Source organism: Oncorhynchus keta, chromosome 8, assembly GCF_023373465.1.
Source record: "Oncorhynchus keta strain PuntledgeMale-10-30-2019 chromosome 8, Oket_V2, whole genome shotgun sequence".
In the NCBI taxonomy this organism is placed as follows: domain Eukaryota; kingdom Metazoa; phylum Chordata; class Actinopteri; order Salmoniformes; family Salmonidae; genus Oncorhynchus; species Oncorhynchus keta.
In genome coordinates, this window is record NC_068428.1 from 25,987,212 (window position 1) to 26,009,060 (window position 21,849).

Sequence of the window (21,849 nt, forward strand, 5' to 3'; positions counted from 1 at the left end):
CACACACATTGAGAGACACACACAGAGAGACAGAGAGCGAGGGAGACACACACACACTCAGAGACAGAGAGCAAGGGAGAGACACACACACACTCAGAGAGACAGAGAGCGAGGGAGACACACACACTCAGAGACAGAGAGAGAGGGAGAGACACACACACTCAGAGAGACAGAGAGCAAGGGAGAGACACACACACACACTCGGAGAGACAGAGAGCGAGGGAGACACACACACACTCGGAGAGACAGAGAGCGAGGGAGACACACACACACTCAGAGAGACAGAGAGCGAGGGAGACACACACACTCAGAGAGACAGAGAGCGAGGGAGACACACACACACACTCAGAGAGACAGAGAGCGAGGGAGAGAAACACACACACACACACACACACACACACACACACACACACACACACACACACACACACACACACACACACACAGAGCAAGGGAGACACACACACACTCAGAGAGACAGAGAGCGAGAGAGAGACACACTCAGAGAGACAGAGAGCGAGGGAGACACACACACACTCAGAGACAGAGCGCGAGGCAGAGAAACGCACACTCAGAGACAGAGAGCAAGGGAGAGACACACACACACTCAGAGAGACAGAGAGCGAGGGAGACACACACACTCAGAGACAGAGGGAGAGACACACACACACACACTCAGAGAGACAGAGAGCAAGGGAGAGACACACACACACACTCGGAGAGACAGAGAGCGAGGGAGACACACACACACTCAGAGAGACAGAGAGCGAGGGAGACACACACACTCAGAGAGACAGAGCGAGGGAGAGAGACACACACACTCAGAGAGACAGAGAGCGAGGGAGACACACACACACACTCAGAGAGACAGAGAGCGAGGGAGAGAAACACACACACACACACACACACACACACACACACACACACACACACACACACACACACACACACACACACACACACACAGAGCAAGGGAGACACACACACACACTCAGAGAGACAGAGAGCGAGAGAGAGACACACTCAAGAGAGACAGAGAGCGAGGGAGAGACACAGAGAGACAGAGAGCGAGGGAGAGACACACACTCAGAGAGACAGAGAGCGAGGGAGACACACACACACTCAGAGACAGAGCGCGAGGCAGAGAAACGCACACTCAGAGACAGGGAGTGAGGGAAAGACACACACTCAGAGAGACAGAGTGAGACGAAAAGATGGAGAGATTAACAAAATGAATACAACTGTAGAGCACGCAGCCCAAAGTCACAACCAGACAAATCATCCTCAATGAATGAGTATACAGTACTGTCAGTGTGTGTCTGACATGTGCAGTTCTTTTAGTGACAGCTGTAGAGGATAGGAAGGAGAGAAGAGACAGAAGGAGTGTGGCTTGGTCTTGTTCTCTTAGGATGCTACCGTAGTCCACTCACCAATGAAACCTCATCACATTTAGATTTACATGACATTTCATAAATATACAAGTTTAATATGGAGCTACACACTTATTCGCCCTCAGTATTTAGATAGGCTGTTGTTCTAAAGAAAGCTAAATAAAAATCATTATTTATATGGTGGAACACACTCCCTCACGACGCCAGGACAGCGGAGTCAATCACCACCTTCCGGAGACACCTGAAACCCCACCTCTTTAAGGAATACCTAGGATAGGATAAAGTAATCCTTCTCACCCCCCTTAAAAGATTTAGATGCACTATTGTAAAGTGGCTGTTCCACTGGATGTCATAAGGTGAATGCACCAATTTGTAAGTCGCTCTGGATAAGAGCGTCTGCTAAATGACTTAAATGTAAATGTAAATGTATATGAAATAGAATTAAATCAATTCGTTTTGTAAACATGATAAGTTTATTTTGTCCAACATCCAAACAGAAAAAACGACAGCTGTGCTAAATGTGTGTAAAACTCAAAAGCTACATTAAAAAAACAGGGATGTGTTTAAAATGGCAAGAGAGAGAAAAAGAAAACAATGAAACACTTGTTTAACCTTGGAAGCCATACATGATCATGACTAAAATAACTGAAATAAATAACCTGTTTTCAGCCTTATTAACTGCTGTCACTCTAAAATAACTACTGAAAAATATGAAGTCATAAAACAGACTAGGAATATTGTCCTGCCTCTTCTGGAAAACACTCACTAACGGTCATCTCATCAGCCTGAGAAGCCTTTGATTGGGAGTCCACTGTATACCATGAAACCACAATTCACTCTCCCTGCAGGTAATGGGGCTGTGGTCAAGAGCGTGGTTGATCCAACGTTGAGATGTGGTTGATCGATGGTTGCGATTTGGTTATGGCCATAGAAATAGAATGAATAGAACAGGCTTGGAATCTCTGACCCTGGCAATATGACTGGTAAACTCATGGGTACACTTGTAATGGCTGCCTGTTGATTAAATCATTTCCATGGTAATGTAGAATGTTAATTCAAATGATGCGGCTCTTACAATGGAATGTATTTCTTTTGTCATGTCAGTTGAGTTGACTTAACATATCACATCACAGATTGATGGCACACTTCCTGCTTTGCTCCTTATGGGTACACTCACAATGGCCACCAGTCCACCCATTATGCCATCATTGACTTTAATGGGGATGACCATTCTATTCATTCTATTTCTATGGTTATGGAGCCTCTCACATCACATGTACCTGTTCTTGATATACTCTCTGTACATGAGTATGTCCTCTCGGCACAGTGATCTCACCTGGCCAAGGCCAGTTAGCACGTGGCCCTCAAACACCTCCCTGTTGTCCCTGTCCACCTGCGGAGACGACACCTCGTATATACTGTCAGTCGTAAAGCATGACACAGGAACACTGGAGAGAGAGAGATAAGAGGGAGAGGTGAAAAATAAAACAAATGCTAAACTCATGCTGGATATAAGTTACTGTGGTACAGTAGCTGTAGGTAGTAGTGATTCACGTATAACATAACTAAGCTAAACAGACCAAAATGTGTTCTGCAGAAAAGTGACATTTTTAAACTGAAACGTGTTGCTAAAAGAAGAGAATGGGTCACAAGACAGAGAAATTTTGTTATTTCTACAGCCCTGGTATTCACTAATAATAACTTGTGTGGAAGCTGAACCCCCCCCCTGAACCCCCCTCGCATATTCAGTCATCTACACAGCTCATTAGCTACTTCAGGTTTCCCAAGTCATCCTTCTGGAGGGTGGCCACACCACACCACAACCCCACCCCACCCACCAGCCTCATGCACATACCCACTATATAGACATTTCATAGACCACTTTTTCTCACAGCACTCAACACTACCCCCCGCTTTCAGAACGTCACAGAATACACAACATGACAGAATGACACAGAATACACAACATGACAGAATGACACAGAATACACAACATGACAGAATGACACAGAATTCATCAGAGCAGAGCACTTTAGTAAAAAGCCACTGTTGAGCAATGGGGCCGGCCATTGAGCGAGACTTAACATCAAGTGCTTTTATGACTGAAAAAGAACAACATGTGGATGTGGAGGTACAATGTGTCTGTTCTGCTTGGCGGTCACAACTCTCTTATTGTAAAAGAGCTTGATATGTACACTCAGCACACAGTACTAAACTGACTTCTGATTGCGGATGTTGGCTGAGAGGTCACCAAGACAACACAGTGAGGCTTCCAGTGGGTCACTGAGTGATGTACAGTAGTTAGCCTTGATAGAGAAGCACTTGTGACTGAAGTGTTTTGGGTGAGTCAGAGCAAAGCAAACAGTCACAAGTTAGCTAGGATGAACAATACCAGGAAGTGGAGTAGAACTCAACCTAATCGTTTCACATGTTCCACCTTTCCTACCACTATTTCCTGTAGCAACACTGGTCTTCCTCTTAGTTGTCCCAGCACGTTTGATGACCCACTTCCTCTGTAGTAAATCAAATTACTTTTCTGTTCTTTGTCCTCTCATTCTCACACTTTTTACTGGTTCCCCTGTCCCCCTAGTCCCTGGCTGTGAATGGAGTGTGTGTGTTTCTGTGTGGTTTCTGGGAGCCTGAGAGAGAAACAGTTGAGGTGTGGAAACTCTCCTCTCCCGAGAGGAAAAAAATGTACGTGAATAAGAGAGAAGACACTTGCAAGGTTTCCATCCAATTGGTGACAAAATCCCGATAAAAACAATGTACATTTTCCAAGCAGAAAATGAAACAGGCTTATTGCGGCTAAAAATATATGCGGGATGATGTAGTGCACATAAGAATAACTTTTGCAGTTAAATTCATTCAAAAAGTGATGGAGTTCAACAATGCTGACAGCTGGTTCCTACTACCAAGTGCATGTGAGGTCAACAATGCTGATGGTTGGTTCCTACTACCAAGCGCATGTGAGGTCAACAATGCTGATGGCTGGTTCCTACTACCAAGCGCATGTGAGGTCAACAATGCTGATGGCTGGTTCCTACTTCCAAGCGCATGTGAGGTCAACAATGCTGATGGCTGGTTCCTACTTCCAAGCGCATGTGAGGTCAACAATGCTGATGGCTGGTTCCTACTTCCAAGCGCATGTGAGGTCAACAATGCTGACAGCTGGTTCCTACTTCCAAGCGCATGTGAGGTCAACAATGCTGATGGCTGGTTCCTACTACCAAGTGTATGTGAGGTCAACAATGCTGATGGCTGGTTCCTACTTCCAAGCGCATGTGAGGTCAACAATGCTGATGGCTGGTTCCTACTTCCAAGCGCATGTGAGGTCAACAATGCTGATGGCTGGTTCCTACTTCCAAGCGCATGTGAGGTCAACAATGCTGACAGCTGGTTCCTACTTCCAAGCGCATGTGAGGTCAACAATGCTGATGGCTGGTTCCTACTTCCAAGTGCATGTGAGGTCAACAATGCTGATGGCTGGTTCCTACTTCCAAGCGCATGTGAGGTCAACAATGCTGATGGCTGGTTCCTACTTCCAAGCGCATGTGAGGTCAACAATGCTGACAGCTGGTTCCTACTTCCAAGCGCATGTGAGGTCAACAATGCTGATGGCTGGTTCCTACTACCAAGTGTATGTGAGGTCAACAATGCTGACAGCTGGTTCCTACTACCAAGCGCATGAGAGGTCAACAATGCTGACAGCTGGTTCCTACTACCAAGTGCATGTGAGGTCAACAATGCTGACAGCTGGTTCCTACTACCAAGCGCATGAGAGGTCAACAATGCTGACAGCTGGTTCCTACTACCAAGCGCATGCGAGGTCAACAATGCTGATGGCTGGTCAACAATGCTGACAGCTGGTTCCTACTACCAAGCGCATGTGAGGTCAACAATGCTGACAGCTGGTTCCTACTACCAAGCGCATGTGAGGTCAACAATGCTGATGGCTGGTTCCTACTACCAAGCGCATGTGAGGTCAACAATGCTGATGGCTGGTTCCTACTACCAAGCGCATGTGAGGTCAACAATGCTGATGGCTGGTTCCTACTACCAAGCGCATGTGAGGTCAACAATGCTGATGGCTGGTTCCTACTACCAAGCGCATGTGAGGTCAACAATGCTGATGGCTGGTTCCTACTACCAAGCGCATGTGAGGTCAACAATGCTGATGGCTGGTTCCTACTTCCAAGCGCATGTGAGGTCAACAATGCTGACAGCTGGTTCCTACTACCAAGCGCATGAGAGGTCAACAATGCTGACAGCTGGTTCCTACTACCAAGTGCATGTGAGGTCAACAATGCTGACAGCTGGTTCCTACTACCAAGCGCATGAGAGGTCAACAATGCTGATGGCTGGTTCCTACTACCAAGCGCATGCGAGGTCAACAATGCTGATGGCTGGTTCCTACTTCCAAGCGCATGTGAGGTCAACAATGCTGATGGCTGGTTCCTACTACCAAGTGCATGTGAGGTCAACAATGCTGATGGCTGGTTCCTACTACCAAGCGCATGTGAGGTCAACAATGCTGATGGCTGGTTCCTACTTCCAAGCGCATGTGAGGTCAACAATGCTGACAGCTGGTTCTTACTTCCAAGCGCATGTGAGGTCAACAATGCTGATGGCTGGTTCCTACTACCAAGCGCATGTGAGGTCAACAATGCTGACAGCTGGTTCCTACTTCCAAGCGCATGTGAGGTCAACAATGCTGATGGCTGGTTCCTACTACCAAGTGCATGTGAGGTCAACAATGCTGACAGCTGGTTCCTACTACCAAGCGCATGAGAGGTCAACAATGCTGACAGCTGGTTCCTACTACCAAGTGCATGTGAGGTCAACAATGCTGACAGCTGGTTCCTACTACCAAGCGCATGAGAGGTCAACAATGCTGATGGCTGGTTCCTACTACCAAGCGCATGCGAGGTCAACAATGCTGATGGCTGGTTCCTACTACCAAGCGCATGCGAGGTCAACAATGCTGATGGCTGGTTCCTACTACCAAGTGCATGTGAGGTCAACAATGCTGATGCCTGGTTCCTACTACCAAGCTCATGCGAGGTCAACAATGCTGATGGCTGGTCAACAATGCTTATGGCTGGTTCCTACTACCAAGCTCATGCGAGGTCAACAATGCTGATGGCTGGTTCCTACTACCAAGCTCATGCGAGGTCAACAATGCTAATGGCTGGTCAACAATGCTGATGGCTGGTTCCTACTACCAAGCTCATGCGAGGTCAACAATGCTGATGGCTGGTTCCTACTACCAAGCTCATGCGAGGTCAACAATGCTGATGGCTGGGTCCTACTACCAAGCTCATGTGAGGTCAACAATGCTGATGGCTGGTTCCTACTACCAAGCGCATGTGAGGTCAACAATGCTGATGGCTGGTTCCTACTACCAAGCGCATGTGAGGTCAACAATGCTGATGGCTGGTTCCTACTACCAAGCGCATGCGAGGTCAACAATGCTAATGGCTGGTCAACAATGCTGACAGCTGGTTCCTACTACCAAGCGCATGTGAGGTCAACAATGCTGATGGCTGGTTCCTACTACCAAGCGCATGCGAGGTCAACAATGCTAATGGCTGGTCAACAATGCTGACAGCTGGTTCCTACTACCAAGTGCATGTGAGGTCAACAATGCTGATGGCTGGTTCCTACTACCAAGCGCATGCGAGGTCAACAATGCTAATGGCTGGTCAACAATGCTGACAGCTGGTTCCTACTACCAAGCGCATGTGAGGTCAACAATGTTGATGGCTGGTTCCTACTACCAAGCGCATGAGAGGTCAACAATGCTGATGGCTGGTTCCTACTACCAAGCGCATGCGAGGTCAACAATGCTAATGGCTGGTCAACAATGCTGACAGCTGGTTCCTACTACCAAGCGCATGTGAGGTCAACAATGCTGACAGCTGGTTCCTACTACCAAGCGCATGTGAGGTCAACAATGCTGATGGCTGGTTCCTACTACCAAGCGCATGTGAGGTCAACAATGCTGATGGCTGGTTCCTACTACCAAGCGCATGTGAGGTCAACAATGCTGATGGCTGGTTCCTACTACCAAGCGCATGTGAGGTCAACAATGCTGATGGCTGGTTCCTACTACCAAGCGCATGTGAGGTCAACAATGCTGATGGCTGGTTCCTACTACCAAGCGCATGTGAGGACAACACACACACACGTTCTGCAAAGAAATACATGACCTTTTCTGCACTGCCTGAGAGAAAGAAACCAGCTTATCTAGAGCTCCACTGTCTCCTTTCATTCAAATTCATATCTCAAAATTCGAATTCAATCTCCTGTGAGACGGATCTGAGGTTTCTCTCTACCAGTCTCGCTCTCCCTATTGCTGTCTCTTTCCGTCTCATTTGGTGTGTCTCTCTCTCCGTATCGCTCCCTTTCTGCCTCAGATTTTGGAACCTCTGGCTGTGCGGTTGACTGACCTCTACAGTGATGTGAATCCACAGCAACACGTTGATTCAGTAAATAGACCCTGATAACACACGTGGCTCTCCTTCCATCCTGTCTCCAGACTATATTTTTTGCAGCGAAACAAAAACAAACAATCTAACCCTCCAAACCTCTCAAAGGGTTCTCTGAAAGTTCCCCTATTCAGACTAATTCTCGCCATGGTTATTATGGAAGGTACTGAAGACTTTTATTGTTCTAGCCTCAATCAAACTGAGCCAGGAAGAGAGCAACAAGTGTGTCTGTGTGAGTGTGTGTGTAGATGGATTGCTATGCGTCAACCACTTCAACGTCCAGGAGATGGATGAGACGAAAGAGTGTTACCGTGACAACAGGCTGTGGAGATGAACAAGGGTTCTATGAAAGGGTGAATGCACTCAGGGCAGGTGTGTGGGTGGTGATGAAGGATGGAGGTATTAGAAGACCACCCTCACCTCTGAGACACACACACACACACACACACACAGCTAATTAACATTATCCCAATAATGGTCACCTACATTAAGGATGTAACTGTGGAGGTGTGATTGCGTGAACCCATTAAGCAGTCTAATGCCACACAGACACACACAACAGAGCCCTCAAACTCAGTTCCACTGCTTTGTTTCCCCATTGTTCCCCTCTAATCAGGGACTGATTTAGACCTGGGACACCGGGTGGGTGCAATTAATGTTCAGGTAGAACAGAGAACCAGCAGGTTCCGGACCTCGTAGGGTAAGAGTTGAATACCCTGGACCAGAGGATTGCAGGATTTTAGGGTGCTACAACCCAATCGGCTTGTCCACTAGATCTAACAGGCAGTATTGATGGGTTGGGGGATAGATACATGTACACATATTTTGAGAAGCTTGTTCTTCTCCTTTTTAATTAGGAAGCCAATTTGTTTTCAGCACTTTTATTTCCATGACTGATCAAAACGTTCTCATGGCTTCTCTTGTTCCTCTGCAGCAGACATATGGTGAGAAATATGTTTGGAATATTGAATCGCAATAAATATAAAATCATGAGAATTGCAATACATATAGAATCGGCACCAAAGTATCGTGAGGTCCCTGGCAATTCCCAGCTTTAACACACAGTGAATGAAAGTGCAAGATGTATTCCTCATTTTACTGGAGGGCCACACAATGCTTTGGACCTGAAAACCATTCAGCCCATCTCACACTAAACCCACCTCTCCTCAGAGTCTGGAACTGCCTAGAAGGAATGGACAATGCCGTCAAAACACGTGTTTCTACATTTTGTCTTTGCTTTAACCCTTTACACTCATGGGAATTGGCCTATATGGATAAGGTCAAATTGAAATGTTTCTTACAGAAGACCTATAAAAAGAACATGACAATGCGAGAAAAACATTGGAGATTATGGGGAAATGATCAGACCAAAAGGTGAGGACACAACAGTTCACCTGACAAGACTGAATCCAAACATTAACAATGTTGATTTGATGTGCATTTTACATTTACTGTACTTTTCACAGTATTTGTCAATAATAAAATCTGAAAATATTCTGGATACATTCAGTCATAATAGGCTTAGGGTTTGAGTGAGGTCTAACTGGCGTCTCCAAGTGTCCACACACCTCTCCAAACTGTGCACAGTTCAGTCATTTCAATGCACCTTTATGACTCAAGGAAAGAGCTTTAAATGTGCCTTTTTGAGCTCTCCTAGCTTTGCAAATTGAGGAAATGAAGCAAGCGCACTTGTAGTTGTTTTGTTTGGAACACAACCCCGTGTTCACACAATCAGACTTGTAGTTGTTTTGAACACAACCCCGTGTTCACACAATCACATTTGTAGTTGTTTTGTTTGGAACACAACCCCGTGTTCACACAATCACACTTGTAGTTGTTTTGTTTGGGACACAACCCCGTGTCCACACAATCACACTTGTAGTTGTTTTGTTTGGGACACAACCCCGTGTCCACACAATCACAGTTGTCGTTGTTTTGTTTGGAACACAACCCCGTGTCCACACAATCACAGTTGTTGTTGTTTGGAACACAACCCCGTGTCCACACAATCACAGTTGTTGTTGTTTGGAACACAACCCCGTGTCCACACAATCACAGTTGTTGTTGTTTGGAACACAACCCCGTGTCTACACAATCACAGTTGTTGTTGTTTTGTCTGGAACACAACCCTGTGTCCACACAATCAGTTGTTGTTGTTTGGAACACAACCCCGTGTTCACACAATCACAGTTGTAGTTGTTTTGTTTGGAACACAACCCCGTGTTCACACAATCACAGTTGTTGTTGTTGTTTGGAACACAACCCCGTGTCCACACAATCACAGTTGTTGTTGTTGTTGTTTGGAACACAACCCCGTGTCCACACAATGACAGTTGTTGTTGTTTGGAACACAACCCCGTGTTCACACAATCACACTTGTTGTTTTGTTTGGAACACAACCCCGTTCCACACAATCACAGTTGTTGTTGTTTTGTTTGGAACACAACCCCGTGTCCACACAATCACAGTTGTTGTTGTTGTTGTTTGGAACACAACCCCGTGTCCACACAATGACAGTTGTTGTTGTTTGGAACACAACCCCGTGTTCACACAATCACACTTGTTGTTTTGTTTGGAACACAACCCCGTGTCCACACAATCACACTTGTTGTTGTTTTGTTTGGAACACAACCCCGTGTCCACACAATCACAGTTGTAGTTGTTTTGTTTGGAACACAACCCCGTGTCCACACAATCACAGTTGTTGTTGTTTGGAACACAACCCCGTGTCCACACAATCACAGTTGTTGTTGTTTTGTTTGGAACACAACCCCGTGTCCACACAATCACAGTTGTTGTTGTTTGGAACACAACCCTGTGTCCACACAATCACAGTTGTTGTTGTTTGGAACACAACCCTGTGTCCACACAATCACACTTGTAGTTGTTTTGTTTGGAACACAACCCCGTGTCCACACAATCACACTTGTAGTTGTTTTGTTTGGAACACAACCCCGTGTCCACACAATCACACTTGTAGTTGTTTTGTTTGGAACACAACCCCGTGTCCACACAGTCACAGTTGTTGTTGTTTGGAACACAACCCCGTGTCCACACAGTCACAGTTGTTGTTGTTTGGAACACAACCCCGTGTCCACACAATCACAGTCGTTGTTGTTTGGAACACAACCCCGTGTCCACACAATCACAGTTGTTGTTGTTGTTGTTTGGAACACAACCCTGTGTCCACACAATCACAGTCGTTGTTGTTTGGAACACAACCCCGTGTCCACACAATCACACTTGTTTTGTTTGGAACACAACCCCGTGTCCACACAATCACAGTTGTTGTTGTTGTTATTTGGAACACAACCCCGTGTTCACACAGTCACAGTTGTTGTTGTTGTTATTTGGAACACAACCCCGTGTTCACACAATCACAGTTGTGTTTGTTGTTTGGAACACAACCCCGTGTCCACACAATCACAGTTGTAGTTGTTTTGTTTGGAACACAACCCCGTGTCCACACAATCACAGTTGTTGTTGTTGTTGTTTGGAACACAACCCCGTGTCCACACAATCACAGTTGTTGTTGTTTTGTTTGGAACACAACCCTGTGTCCACACAATCACAGTTGTAGTTGTTTTGTTTGGGACACAACCCCGTGTCCACACAATCAGTTGTTGTTGTTTGGAACACAACCCCGTGTCCACACAATCACAGTTGTAGTTGTTTTGTTTGGAACACAACCCCGTGTCCACACAATCACAGTTGTAGTTGTTTTCTTTGGAACACAACCCTGTGTCCACACAATCACAGTTGTTGTTGTTTGGAACACAACCCCGTGTCCACACAATCACAGTTGTTGTCGTTTTGTTTGGAACACAACCCCGTGTCCACACAATCACAGTTGTTGTTGTTTTGTTTGGAACACAACCCCGTGTCCACACAATCACAGTTGTTGTTGTTTTGTTTGGAACACAACCCCGTGTCCACACAATCACAGTTGTTGTTGTTTTGTCTGGAACACAACCCTGTGTCCACACAATCACAGTTGTTGTTGTTTGGAACACAACCCCATGTCCACACAGTCACAGTTGTTGTTGTTTGGAACACAACCCCGTGTCCACACAGTCACAGTTGTTGTTGTTTGGAACACAACCCCGTGTCCACACAGTCACAGTTGTTGTTGTTTGGAACACAACCCCGTGTTCACACAATCACAGTTGTTGTTGTTGTTTGGAACACAACCCCATGTCCACACAATCACAGTTGTTGTTGTTTTGTTTGGAACACAACCCCGTGTCCACACAATCACAGTTGTTGTTGTTTGGAACACAACCCCGTGTCCACACAATCACAGCTGTTGTTGTTTGGAACACAACCCTGTGTCCACACAATCACAGTTGTTGTTGTTTTGTTTGGAACACAACCCCGTGTCCACACAATCACAGTTGTTGTTGTTTTGTTTGGAACACAACCCCGTGTCCACACAATCACAGTTGTTGTTGTTTTGTTTGGAACACAACCCCGTGTCCACACAACCACAGTTGTTGTTGTTTTGTTTGGAACACAACCCCGTGTCCACACAATCACAGTTGTTGTTGTTTTGTTTGGAACACAACCCCGTGTCCACACAATCACAGTTGTTGTTGTTTTGTTTGGAACACAACCCCGTGTCCACACAGTCACAGTTGTTGTTGTTTGGAACACAACCCCGTGTTCACACAATCACAGTTGTTGTTGTTTGGAACACAACCCCGTGTTCACACAATCACAGTTGTTGTTGTTTGGAACACAACCCCGTGTTCACACAATCACAGTTGTTGTTGTTTGGAACACAACCCCGTGTTCACACAATCACAGTTGTTGTTCACGCAATCCAAAAACATTCCTTCATAAAAATCACAATCTGGATCAGGTGGATCATTATATTGAAAGCTAACATTGTTGCCAATACAATAAGCAAAGTTATAAAATATAATCTTACAGTGTTAGGCTTCAAAAGGCACTTCAGACAAACCGATTGTAATTTAGGTGTGCATCGAATGGAGTCATGAGTTTATTCATGTGCGTATTCATGTGCGTATTCCGCGGGACATTCTCTTCACAATAGACAAACATAAGCTCCTTCTGTTCAGGACAACTCTGAGTATAAGGCAGGTCATCCATGTAACTGTGGATTAAAGATGATATGAATTGCAGATTTGGAATCACGGTGTGTGGTGTGCTTTTATGACATTAAATCTATATTTAATATAATCCTTATCGACTCGTCTTTTAAAACACAGACTCCTCACGACATGTCGCCTTCCACATTTCCCTCACTCTGACAACAACAAACATACAAAGGCCCATTAGTGGGAGGGATGCGGGCATGTTCTTGTTGAGAGTGGTTCTCAAGTTTAAAACGACTGTCAGTCAAAAGATATACAAGTGTGCTTGCTTCATTTCCTCAAGCCGAGAACATGAGCGCTGATGTCCCGTATAGCATGTAACTGTACAGCTACTGCGTTCCAATTTAGGCACTTATCAAAGAGAAAATCAGCCATTTTCAACCCGTATATGGGATGACGGGTGTTGTGAGTGCAAAGGGCTACTGGAAAAGGATAAATGTGATCAAGATTGTACTGGGAGTCTGTGAGTGTAGAGTCTGTCCTCATGTAATATCATCCCCTCCATGCCTAAGTCAATGGGTGAGACAGGTCTCAAGGAGGATGAGGCTGTGGATGGAGGGAGTGGGGTGCCAGGGAAGGAGGGGGAGATGGATAGAAATCAAACACAAGGATACAGCGTTTTGCCGTCCCTCTCTCCCAATTTCCCCCTGCAATTTCTCAAGCAAGAATTTTGCTACGACTGTCTGGTAGTGATCTGAGTGGGGCGGGGAAAAACTGAAAACTACCTGCTATTGGCAGAGAGGATTGGAATGCTCTTTCTTATGGGTCTATTAACTAGTGGTGATGTCACCTCGCAGGTCAAAACTCCATCCCACCGGCAAAGGCTGACATTTCAGGGGGTCTTTACAAACAGCTCTTACACTGAAAGGGCTTTAGCATAATTTTCACAGATTCACAGTATTATTCCAACCCCATTGTGTGGAAATATATATAAAAAACAGAAAATCTAATTCTTCACTGCACTGGGCCTTAAAAAAAAATACAGTTGAAGTCAGAAGTTTACATCCACTTAGGCTGGAGTCATTAAAACCATTTTTCAACCACTCCACAAATGTCTTGTTATCAAACTATAGTTTTGGCAAGTCTGTGAGGACATCTTCTTTGTGAATGACAACAACCACCGAAGCCAATGCCTGTTCACACCGCAATCATCCAGAAGGCGAGTTCAGTACAGGTGCATCAAAGCTGGAACCGAGAGATTGAGAAACAGCTTCTATCTCAAGGCCATCAGACTGTTAAACAGCCATCACTAACTCGGAGAGGCTGACCACATTGAGACTCGATCACTTTAATAAATGGATCACTAGTCACTTTAAACAATGCCACTTTAATAATGTTTACATATCTTACATTACTCATATCACATGTACAGTTGAAGTCGGAAGTTTACATACGCTTAGTTTGGAGTCATTAAAAGTTTTGGCAAGTCAGTTAGAACATCTACGTTGTGCATGACAAGTAATTTTTTTAACAATTGTTTACAGACAGATTATTTCACGTATAATTCACTGTATCACAATTCCAGTGGGTCAGAAGTTTACATACACTAAGTTGACTGTGCCTTTAAACAGCTTGGGAAATTCCAGAAAATGATGATGTCATTGCTTTAGAAGCTTCTGTTAGGCTAATTGACATAATTTGAGTCAATTGGAGGTGTACCTGTGGATGTATTTCAAGGCCTTACCTTCAAACTCAGTGTCTCTTTGCTTGACATCATGGGAAAATCAAAAGAAATCAGCCAAGACCTCAGAAAAAAAATTGTAGACCTCCACCAGATAAATTTTCAAACGGCTGAAGGTACTACGTTCATCTGTACAAACAATAGTACCGAAGTACACCATGGGAACACGCAGCCATCATACCGCTCAGGAAGGAGATGCGTTCTGTCTCCTAGAGACAGACGTATTTGGTGCGAAAAGTGCAAATCAATCCCAGAAAAACAGCAAAGGACCTTGCGAAGATGCTGGAGGAAACAGGTACAAAAGTATCTATATCCACAATAAAACGAGTCCTATATCAACATTACCTGAAAGGCCGCTCAGCAAGGAAGAAGCCACTGCTCCAAAACCGCCATAAAAAAAGCCAGACTACAGTTTGCAACTGCACATGGTGACAAAGATCCTACTTTTTGGAGAAATGTGCTCTGGTCTGACGAAATAAAAATAGAACTGTTTGGCCACAATAACCATGTTTGGAGGAAAAAGGGGGAGGCTTGCAAGCCGAAGAACACCATCCCAACCGTGAAGCACGGGGGTGGCAGCATCATGTTGTGGGTAATGCTTTGCTGCAGGAGGGACTGGTGCACCTCACAAAATAGATGGCATCATGAGGGAGGAGAATTATGTGGATGTATTGAAGCAACATCTCAAGACATCAGTCAGGAAGTTAAAGCTTGGTCGAAAATGGGTCTTCCAAATGGACAATGACCCCAAGCATACTTCCAAAGTTGTGGCAAAATGGCTTAAGGACAACAAAGTCAAGGTATTGGAGTGGCAATCACAAAGCCCTGACCTCAATCCTATAGAAAATGTGTGGGCAGAACTGAAAAAGCATGTGCGAGCAAGGATGCCTACAAACCTGACTCAGTTACACCAGCTCTATCAGGAGGAATGGGCCAAAATTCACCCAGCTTATTGTGGGAAGCTTGTGGAAGGCTACTGGAAACGTTGGACCCAAGTTAAACAATTTAAAGGTAATGCTACCAAATACTAATTGAGTGTATGTAAACTTCTGACCCACTGGGAATGTGATGAAAGAAATCAAATCTGAAATGTCACATTCTTACAATAAAGTGGTGATCCTAACTGACCTAAGACAGGGATTTGTTTTGAGGATTAAATGTCAGGAATTGTAAAAACTGAGTTTAAATGTATTTGGTTAAGGTGTATGTAAACTTCAGATTTCAACTGTATGTATGAAAAGTTGTAAAACATTATCCTAAATATAAAACCATCAACTTGGTTACCATTGGTACTTAATATGAGTTGTCAGTATATAAATATAATACATATATTTTGTACATACTTTTATTTACTTTGTAATTTCTCTGTTGTAAATGTTTTGGTGCCAAACTGGTGGCATGTCGTGAAAAATGTAAAAAGTAGGAAAAGTTCATTAAAAACAATTCCATTACATTTACATTTACATTTAAGTCATTTAGCAGACACTCTTATCCAGAGCGACTTACAAATTGGTGCATTCACCTTATGACATCCAGTGGAACAACCACTTTACAATAGTGCATCTAAATCTTTTAAGGGGGGGGGGTGAGAAGGATTACTTTATCCTATCCTAGGTATTCCTTAAAGAGGTGGGGTTTCAGGTGTCTCCGGAAGGTGGTGATTGACTCCGCTGTCCTGGCGTCGTGAGGGAGTGTGTTCCACCATTGGGGAGCCAGAGCAGCGAACAGTTTTGACTGGGCTGAGCGGGAACTGTACTTCCTCAGTGGTAGGGAGGCGAGCAGGCCAGAGGTGGATGAACGCAGTGCCCTTGTTTGGGTGTAGGGCCTGATCAGAGCCTGGAGGTACTGAGGTGCCGTTCCCCTCACAGCTCCGTAGGCAAGCACCATGGTCTTGTAGCGGATGCGAGCTTCAACTGGAAGCCAGTGGAGAGAGCGGAGGAGCGGGGTGACGTGAGAGAACTTGGGAAGGTTGAACACCAGACGGGCTGCGGCGTTCTGGATGAGTTGTAGGGGTTTAATGGCACAGGCAGGGAGCCCAGCCAACAGCGAGTTGCAGTAATCCAGACGGGAGATGACAAGTGCCTGGATTAGGACCTGCGCCGCTTCCTGTGTGAGGCAGGGTCGTACTCTGCGGATGTTGTAGAGCATGAACCTACAGGAACGGGCCACCGCCTTGATGTTAGTTGAGAACGACAGGGTGTTGTCCAGGATCACGCCAAGGTTCTTAGCGCTCTGGGAGGAGGACACAATGGAGTTGTCAACCGTGATGGCGAGATCATGGAACAGGCAGTCCTTCCCCGGGAGGAAGAGCAGCTCCGTCTTGCCGAGGTTCAGCTTGAGGTGGTGATCCGTCATCCACACTGATATGTCTGCCAGACATGCAGAGATGCGATTCACCACCTGGTCATCAGAAGGAGGAAAGGAGAAGATTAATTGTGTGTCGTCTGCATAGCAATGATAGGAGAGACCATGTGAGGTTATGACAGAGCCAAGTGACTTGGTGTATAGCGAGAATAGGAGAGGGCCTAGAACAGAGCCCTGGGGGACACCAGTGGTGAGAGCGCGTGGTGAGGAGACAGATTCTCGCCACGCCACCTGGTAGGAGCGACCTGTCAGGTAGGACGCAATCCAAGCGTGGGCCGCGCCGGAGATGCCCAACTCGGAGAGGGTGGAGAGGAGGATCTGATGGTTCACAGTATCGAAGGCAGCCGATAGGTCTAGAAGGATGAGAGCAGAGGAGAGAGAGTTAGCTTTAGCGGTGCGGAGCGCCTCCGTGATACAGAGAAGAGCAGTCTCAGTTGAATGACTAGTCTTGAAACCTGACTGATTTGGATCAAGAAGGTCATTCTGAGAGAGATAGCGGGAGAGCTGGCCAAGGACGGCACGTTCAAGAGTTTTGGAGAGAAAAGAAAGAAGGGATACTGGTCTGTAGTTGTTGACATCGGAGGGATCGAGTGTAGGTTTTTTCAGAAGGGGTGCAACTCTCGCTCTCTTGAAGACGGAAGGGACGTAGCCAGCGGTCAGGGATGAGTTGATGAGCGAGGTGAGGTAAGGGAGAAGGTCTCCGGAAATAGTCTGGAGAAGAGAGGAGGGGATAGGGTCGAGCGGGCAGGTTGTTGGGCGGCCGGCCGTCACAAGACGCGAGATTTCATCTGGAGAGAGAGGGGAGAAAGAGGTCAGAGCACCGGGTAGGGCAGTGTGAGCAGAACCAGCGGTGTCGTTTGACTTAGCAAACGAGGATCGGATGTCGTCGACCTTCTTTTCAAAATGGTTGATGAAGTCATCTGCAAAGAGGGAGGAGGGGGGGTGGGGGGGAGGAGGATTCAGGAGGGAGGAGAAGGTGGCAAAGAGCTTCCTAGGGTTAGAGGCAGATGCTTGGAATTTAGAGTGGTAGAAAGTGGCTTTAGCAGCAGAGACAGAGGAGGAAAATGTAGAGAGGAGGGAGCGAAAGGATGCCAGGTCCGCAGGCAGGCGAGTTTTCCTCCATTTCCGCTCGGCTGCCCGGAGCCCTGTTCTGTGAGCTCGCAATGAGTCGTCGAGCCACGGAGCGGGAGGGGAGGACCGAGCCGGCCTGGAAGATAGGGGACATAGAGAGTCAAAGGATGCAGAAAGGGAGGAGAGGAGGGTTGAGGAGGCAGAATCAGGAGATAGGTTGGAGAAGGTTTGAGCAGAGGGAAGAGATGATAGGATGGAAGAGGAGAGAGTAGCGGGGGAGAGAGAGCGAAGGTTGGGACGGCGCGATACCATCCGAGTAGGGGCAGTGTGGGAAGTGTTGGATGAGAGCGAGAGGGAAAAGGATACAAGGTAGTGGTCGGAGACTTGGAGGGGAGTTGCAATGAGGTTAGTGGAAGAACAGCATCTAGTGAAGATGAGGTCGAGCGTATTGCCTGCCTTGTGAGTAGGGGGGGAAGGTGAGAGGGTGAGGTCAAAAGAGGAAAGGAGTGGAAAGAAGGAGGCAGAGAGGAATGAGTCAAAGGTAGACGTGGGGAGGTTAAAGTCGCCCAGAACTGTGAGAGGTGAGCCGTCCTCAGGAAAGGAGCTTATCAAGACATCAAGCTCATTGATGAACTCTCCGAGGGGACCTGGAGGGCGATAAATGATAAGGATGTTAAGCTTGAAAGGGCTGGTAACTGTGACAGCATGAAATTCAAAGGAGGCGATAGACAGATGGGTAAGGGGAGAAAGAGAGAATGACCACTTGGGAGAGATGAGGATCCCGGTGCCACCACCCCGCTGACCAGAAGCTCTCGGGGTGTGCGAGAACACGTGGGCGGACGAAGAGAGAGCAGTAGGAGTAGCAGTGTTATCTGTGGTGATCCATGTTTCCGTCAGTGCCAAGAAGTCGAGGGACTGGAGGGAGGCATAGGCTGAGATAAACTCTGCCTTGTTGGCCGCAGATCGGCAGTTCCAGAGGCTACCGGAGACCTGGAACTCCACGTAGGTCGTGCGCGCTGGGACCACCAGATTAGGGTGGCCGCGGCCCTCGGTGTGGAGCGTTTGTATGGTCTGTGCAGAGAGGAGATAACAGGGATAGACAGACACATAGTTGACAGGCTACAGAAGAGGCTACGCTAATGCAAGGAGATTGGAATGACAAGTGGACTACACGTCTCGAATGTTCAGAAAGTTAAGCTTACGTAGCAAGAATCTTATTGACTAAAATGATTAAAATGATACAGTACTGCTGAAGTAGGCTAGCTGGCAGTGGCTGCGTTGTTGACTTTGTAGACTAGCTGGCAGTGGCTGCGTTGTTGACACTACACTAATCAAGTCGTTCCGTTGAGTGTAATACTTTCTACAGTGCTGCTATTCGGGGCTAGCTGGCTAGCTAGCAGTGTTGATTACGTTACGTTGCGTTAAAAGAACGACAATAGCTGGCTAGCTAACCTAGAAAATCGCTCTAGACTACACAATTATCTTTGATACACAGACGGCAATGTAGCTAGCTATGTAGCTAGCTACGATCAAACAAATCAAACCGTTGTGCTGTAATGAAATGAAATGAAAATGTGATACTACCTGTGGAGCGAAGCGGAATGCGACCGGGTTGTTGAGTGTGGAAGTTCTATTCAGTAGACGTTGGCTAGCTGTTGGCTAGCTAGCAGTGTCTCCTATGTTAAGGACGACAAATAGCTGGCTAGCTAACCTCGGTAAATTAAGATAATCACTCTAAGACTACACGCTCTAAACTACACAATTATCTTGGATACGAAGACAGCAAAGACAACTATGTAGCTAGCTAACACTACACTAATCAAGTCGTTCAGTTGAGTGTAATAGTTTCTACAGTGCTGCTATTCGGTAGATGGTGGACGTTTGCTAGCTGGCTAGCTGCTGGGCAGATAGCAGTGTAGACTATGTTAGGACGACGAAATACGAAGTTGCAATAGAAGTGCTGACTGTTTCACTTTGTTGTCCTCTTTCTTTTCCTTTTTCTTCTGTCCTTCTTTTGTCCTTATTTTGTCTTCCTTTCTTCTGTTAACTAGATATGTTTTTTTTGTTGATTGTTGATCAGATGCTTTTTTTAATCAATTAGGCAATAACCATATGTTCTATCCACTACAAACTCATGGACAATATCGACACAGATATAAAAGTGAATACTATATCAACTTTTTTTTGTGTCAAAGTATAAATGACTAAAGTTACCATAGATGAACTGTTAATTACTAATATTAGCAGAGATTCCAGTAACTTTAGTAAATTACCAGTAGCTTTGCAACCCTATTCCCAGGAGACTGTTGTTCATAAGCGTTTATAAGATGGTGTGTGTGTGTGCGTAGCGCACATTGCTTTAACATGTGTTGGAGTGCTGGCACTTCCAAACCCCCGGTTCACAGTGCACTTGGGTGGGTCAGAAGGACACGGGAGCGAGAGGCTACCACTGATGAGAGAATACCACAGAGGAGGATAGAGGGAGGGGATTGACAATAATAAGAAGAGAGAAATTGTGGAGAGGCAGGCAGCACAAGTCCACAAGCCCCTTTGGGACCACTTAGAAAGGAATGTGTTATTACATTTTTTCCAGAGTCGTCTGAAAAGGACTGTATCCATCTGTTCATTAGAATAGTATTAGACAGTGTACTTGTTTGTGTGTTAAACGCTCAACTTACACGTTGATGGCGTTCTCCAGGACTGAGGGTTCGGTTCTCTCCAACTTGTGCTGGTTCTGACCCAGATAGGCAAACCTGCAGAACAACACACACACAGTCAGTGTTTAAACAGCTGATCACCACGGAGACCCAAACATCACCAAACATTTCAGATAACGTAAGTAGCATCACACCTCTTTTTTTTAGACACCACTGTATCAAATATTTAACATTGAATTTGGAAAGTATGTGGACGCCTGCTCGTCAAACACCTCATTCCAAACTAAAAGTAACGTTGAAAAATAGTAATCAATATATAGAAAAACACAGAATCCCAAACCATGTTCATAAATCTGAGTTGACATTTCTGGAAGGCCAGCATCTCGGAGTCGCCTCGTTACTGTTGACGTTGAGACTGGTGTTTTGTGGGTACTATTTAGTGAAGCTGCCAGTTGAGGACTCGTGAGGCGTCTGTTTCTCAAACTAGACACTCTAATCTACTTGTCCTCTTGCTCAGTTGTGCAGCGGTGCCTCCCACTCCTCTTTCTATTCTGGTTAGAGCCAGTTTGCACGGTTCTGTGAAGGGAGTAGTACACAGCGTTGTACGAGATCTCTTGCCTGCATCTAGCTTATCTAGGGTGTAATCATTAGTCCAACAGTTGCAAACAAGAGTTTCTATTGACAAATTCAGGTTTTTATCCCTGTTTCGTTTGAATCCGTTTAAGAAACGTTTATCAACAGAAATCGATGGAATGAAGACACCCCTGATCACACAAACAGTTCACTTTGTATTCCTTCTTGCCTCTATGCACTCTCGTCTCACCTTTTCCCTTCGTTTGTAGACTTCAATAAACAACACTTCAGCTGTATGTGACCAGGCGAAAAAAACCTTTCCAAGCCAAACCATATCATAACCACTACACACAGCCTACATAGTTGTCCCCATATTAGCTAAAGTAACGTCCTAGTCAACATAGCTAATAGGACTAACTCATTCTTAAACCTGCTACATTCATGCAGTAACATTACAGTGTACAGTCACAGTAAGCAGTTACACCGGCAGGCTCCAGCGGCAATACA

The 21,849-nt window shown here is 45.8% G+C and overlaps 2 protein-coding genes across 46 annotated transcripts in view; one reads left to right on the top strand and one right to left on the bottom strand.

The window, feature by feature from the left end:
* Positions 1–1,841: 1,841 nt before the first annotated feature.
* The window catches only part of fig4a (FIG4 phosphoinositide 5-phosphatase a), a 107,838-nt gene continuing 87,830 nt past the window's right edge, over positions 1,842–21,849 (bottom strand). Inside the window, exons 23-24 of the mRNA XM_035757719.1 lie at positions 20,791–20,865; positions 1,842–2,839 (exon numbers count right to left, since the gene is read on the bottom strand). Coding sequence (XP_035613612.1) covers positions 2,662–2,839; positions 20,791–20,865 — 253 coding nt within the window. The 3' untranslated portion in view covers positions 1,842–2,661. The remainder of the gene's footprint in view (positions 2,840–20,790; positions 20,866–21,849) is intronic.
* On the top strand, positions 3,744–10,168 carry LOC127931390 (uncharacterized). Of its 45 annotated transcripts, none has more exons than XR_008140946.1 (4): positions 3,744–4,767; positions 4,858–5,552; positions 5,868–5,957; positions 6,138–6,702. XR_008140946.1 is itself a non-coding variant. In XM_052523882.1 (4 exons), the coding sequence occupies exons 1-4, from the start codon at positions 4,207–4,209 to the stop codon at positions 7,833–7,835; spliced, it is 1,329 nt and encodes a 442-aa protein (XP_052379842.1). In that variant the 5' UTR covers positions 3,744–4,206; the 3' UTR covers positions 7,836–10,168. The 45 variants fall into 45 exon arrangements, 35 of the variants coding, with proteins under 35 accessions (XP_052379842.1, XP_052379843.1, XP_052379865.1 ...); XR_008140950.1 differs by having other exon boundaries at positions 4,858–5,417; positions 5,823–5,957; XM_052523882.1 differs by lacking the exons at positions 5,868–5,957; positions 6,138–6,702 and adding exons at positions 6,003–6,092; positions 7,293–10,168 and having other exon boundaries at positions 4,858–4,992.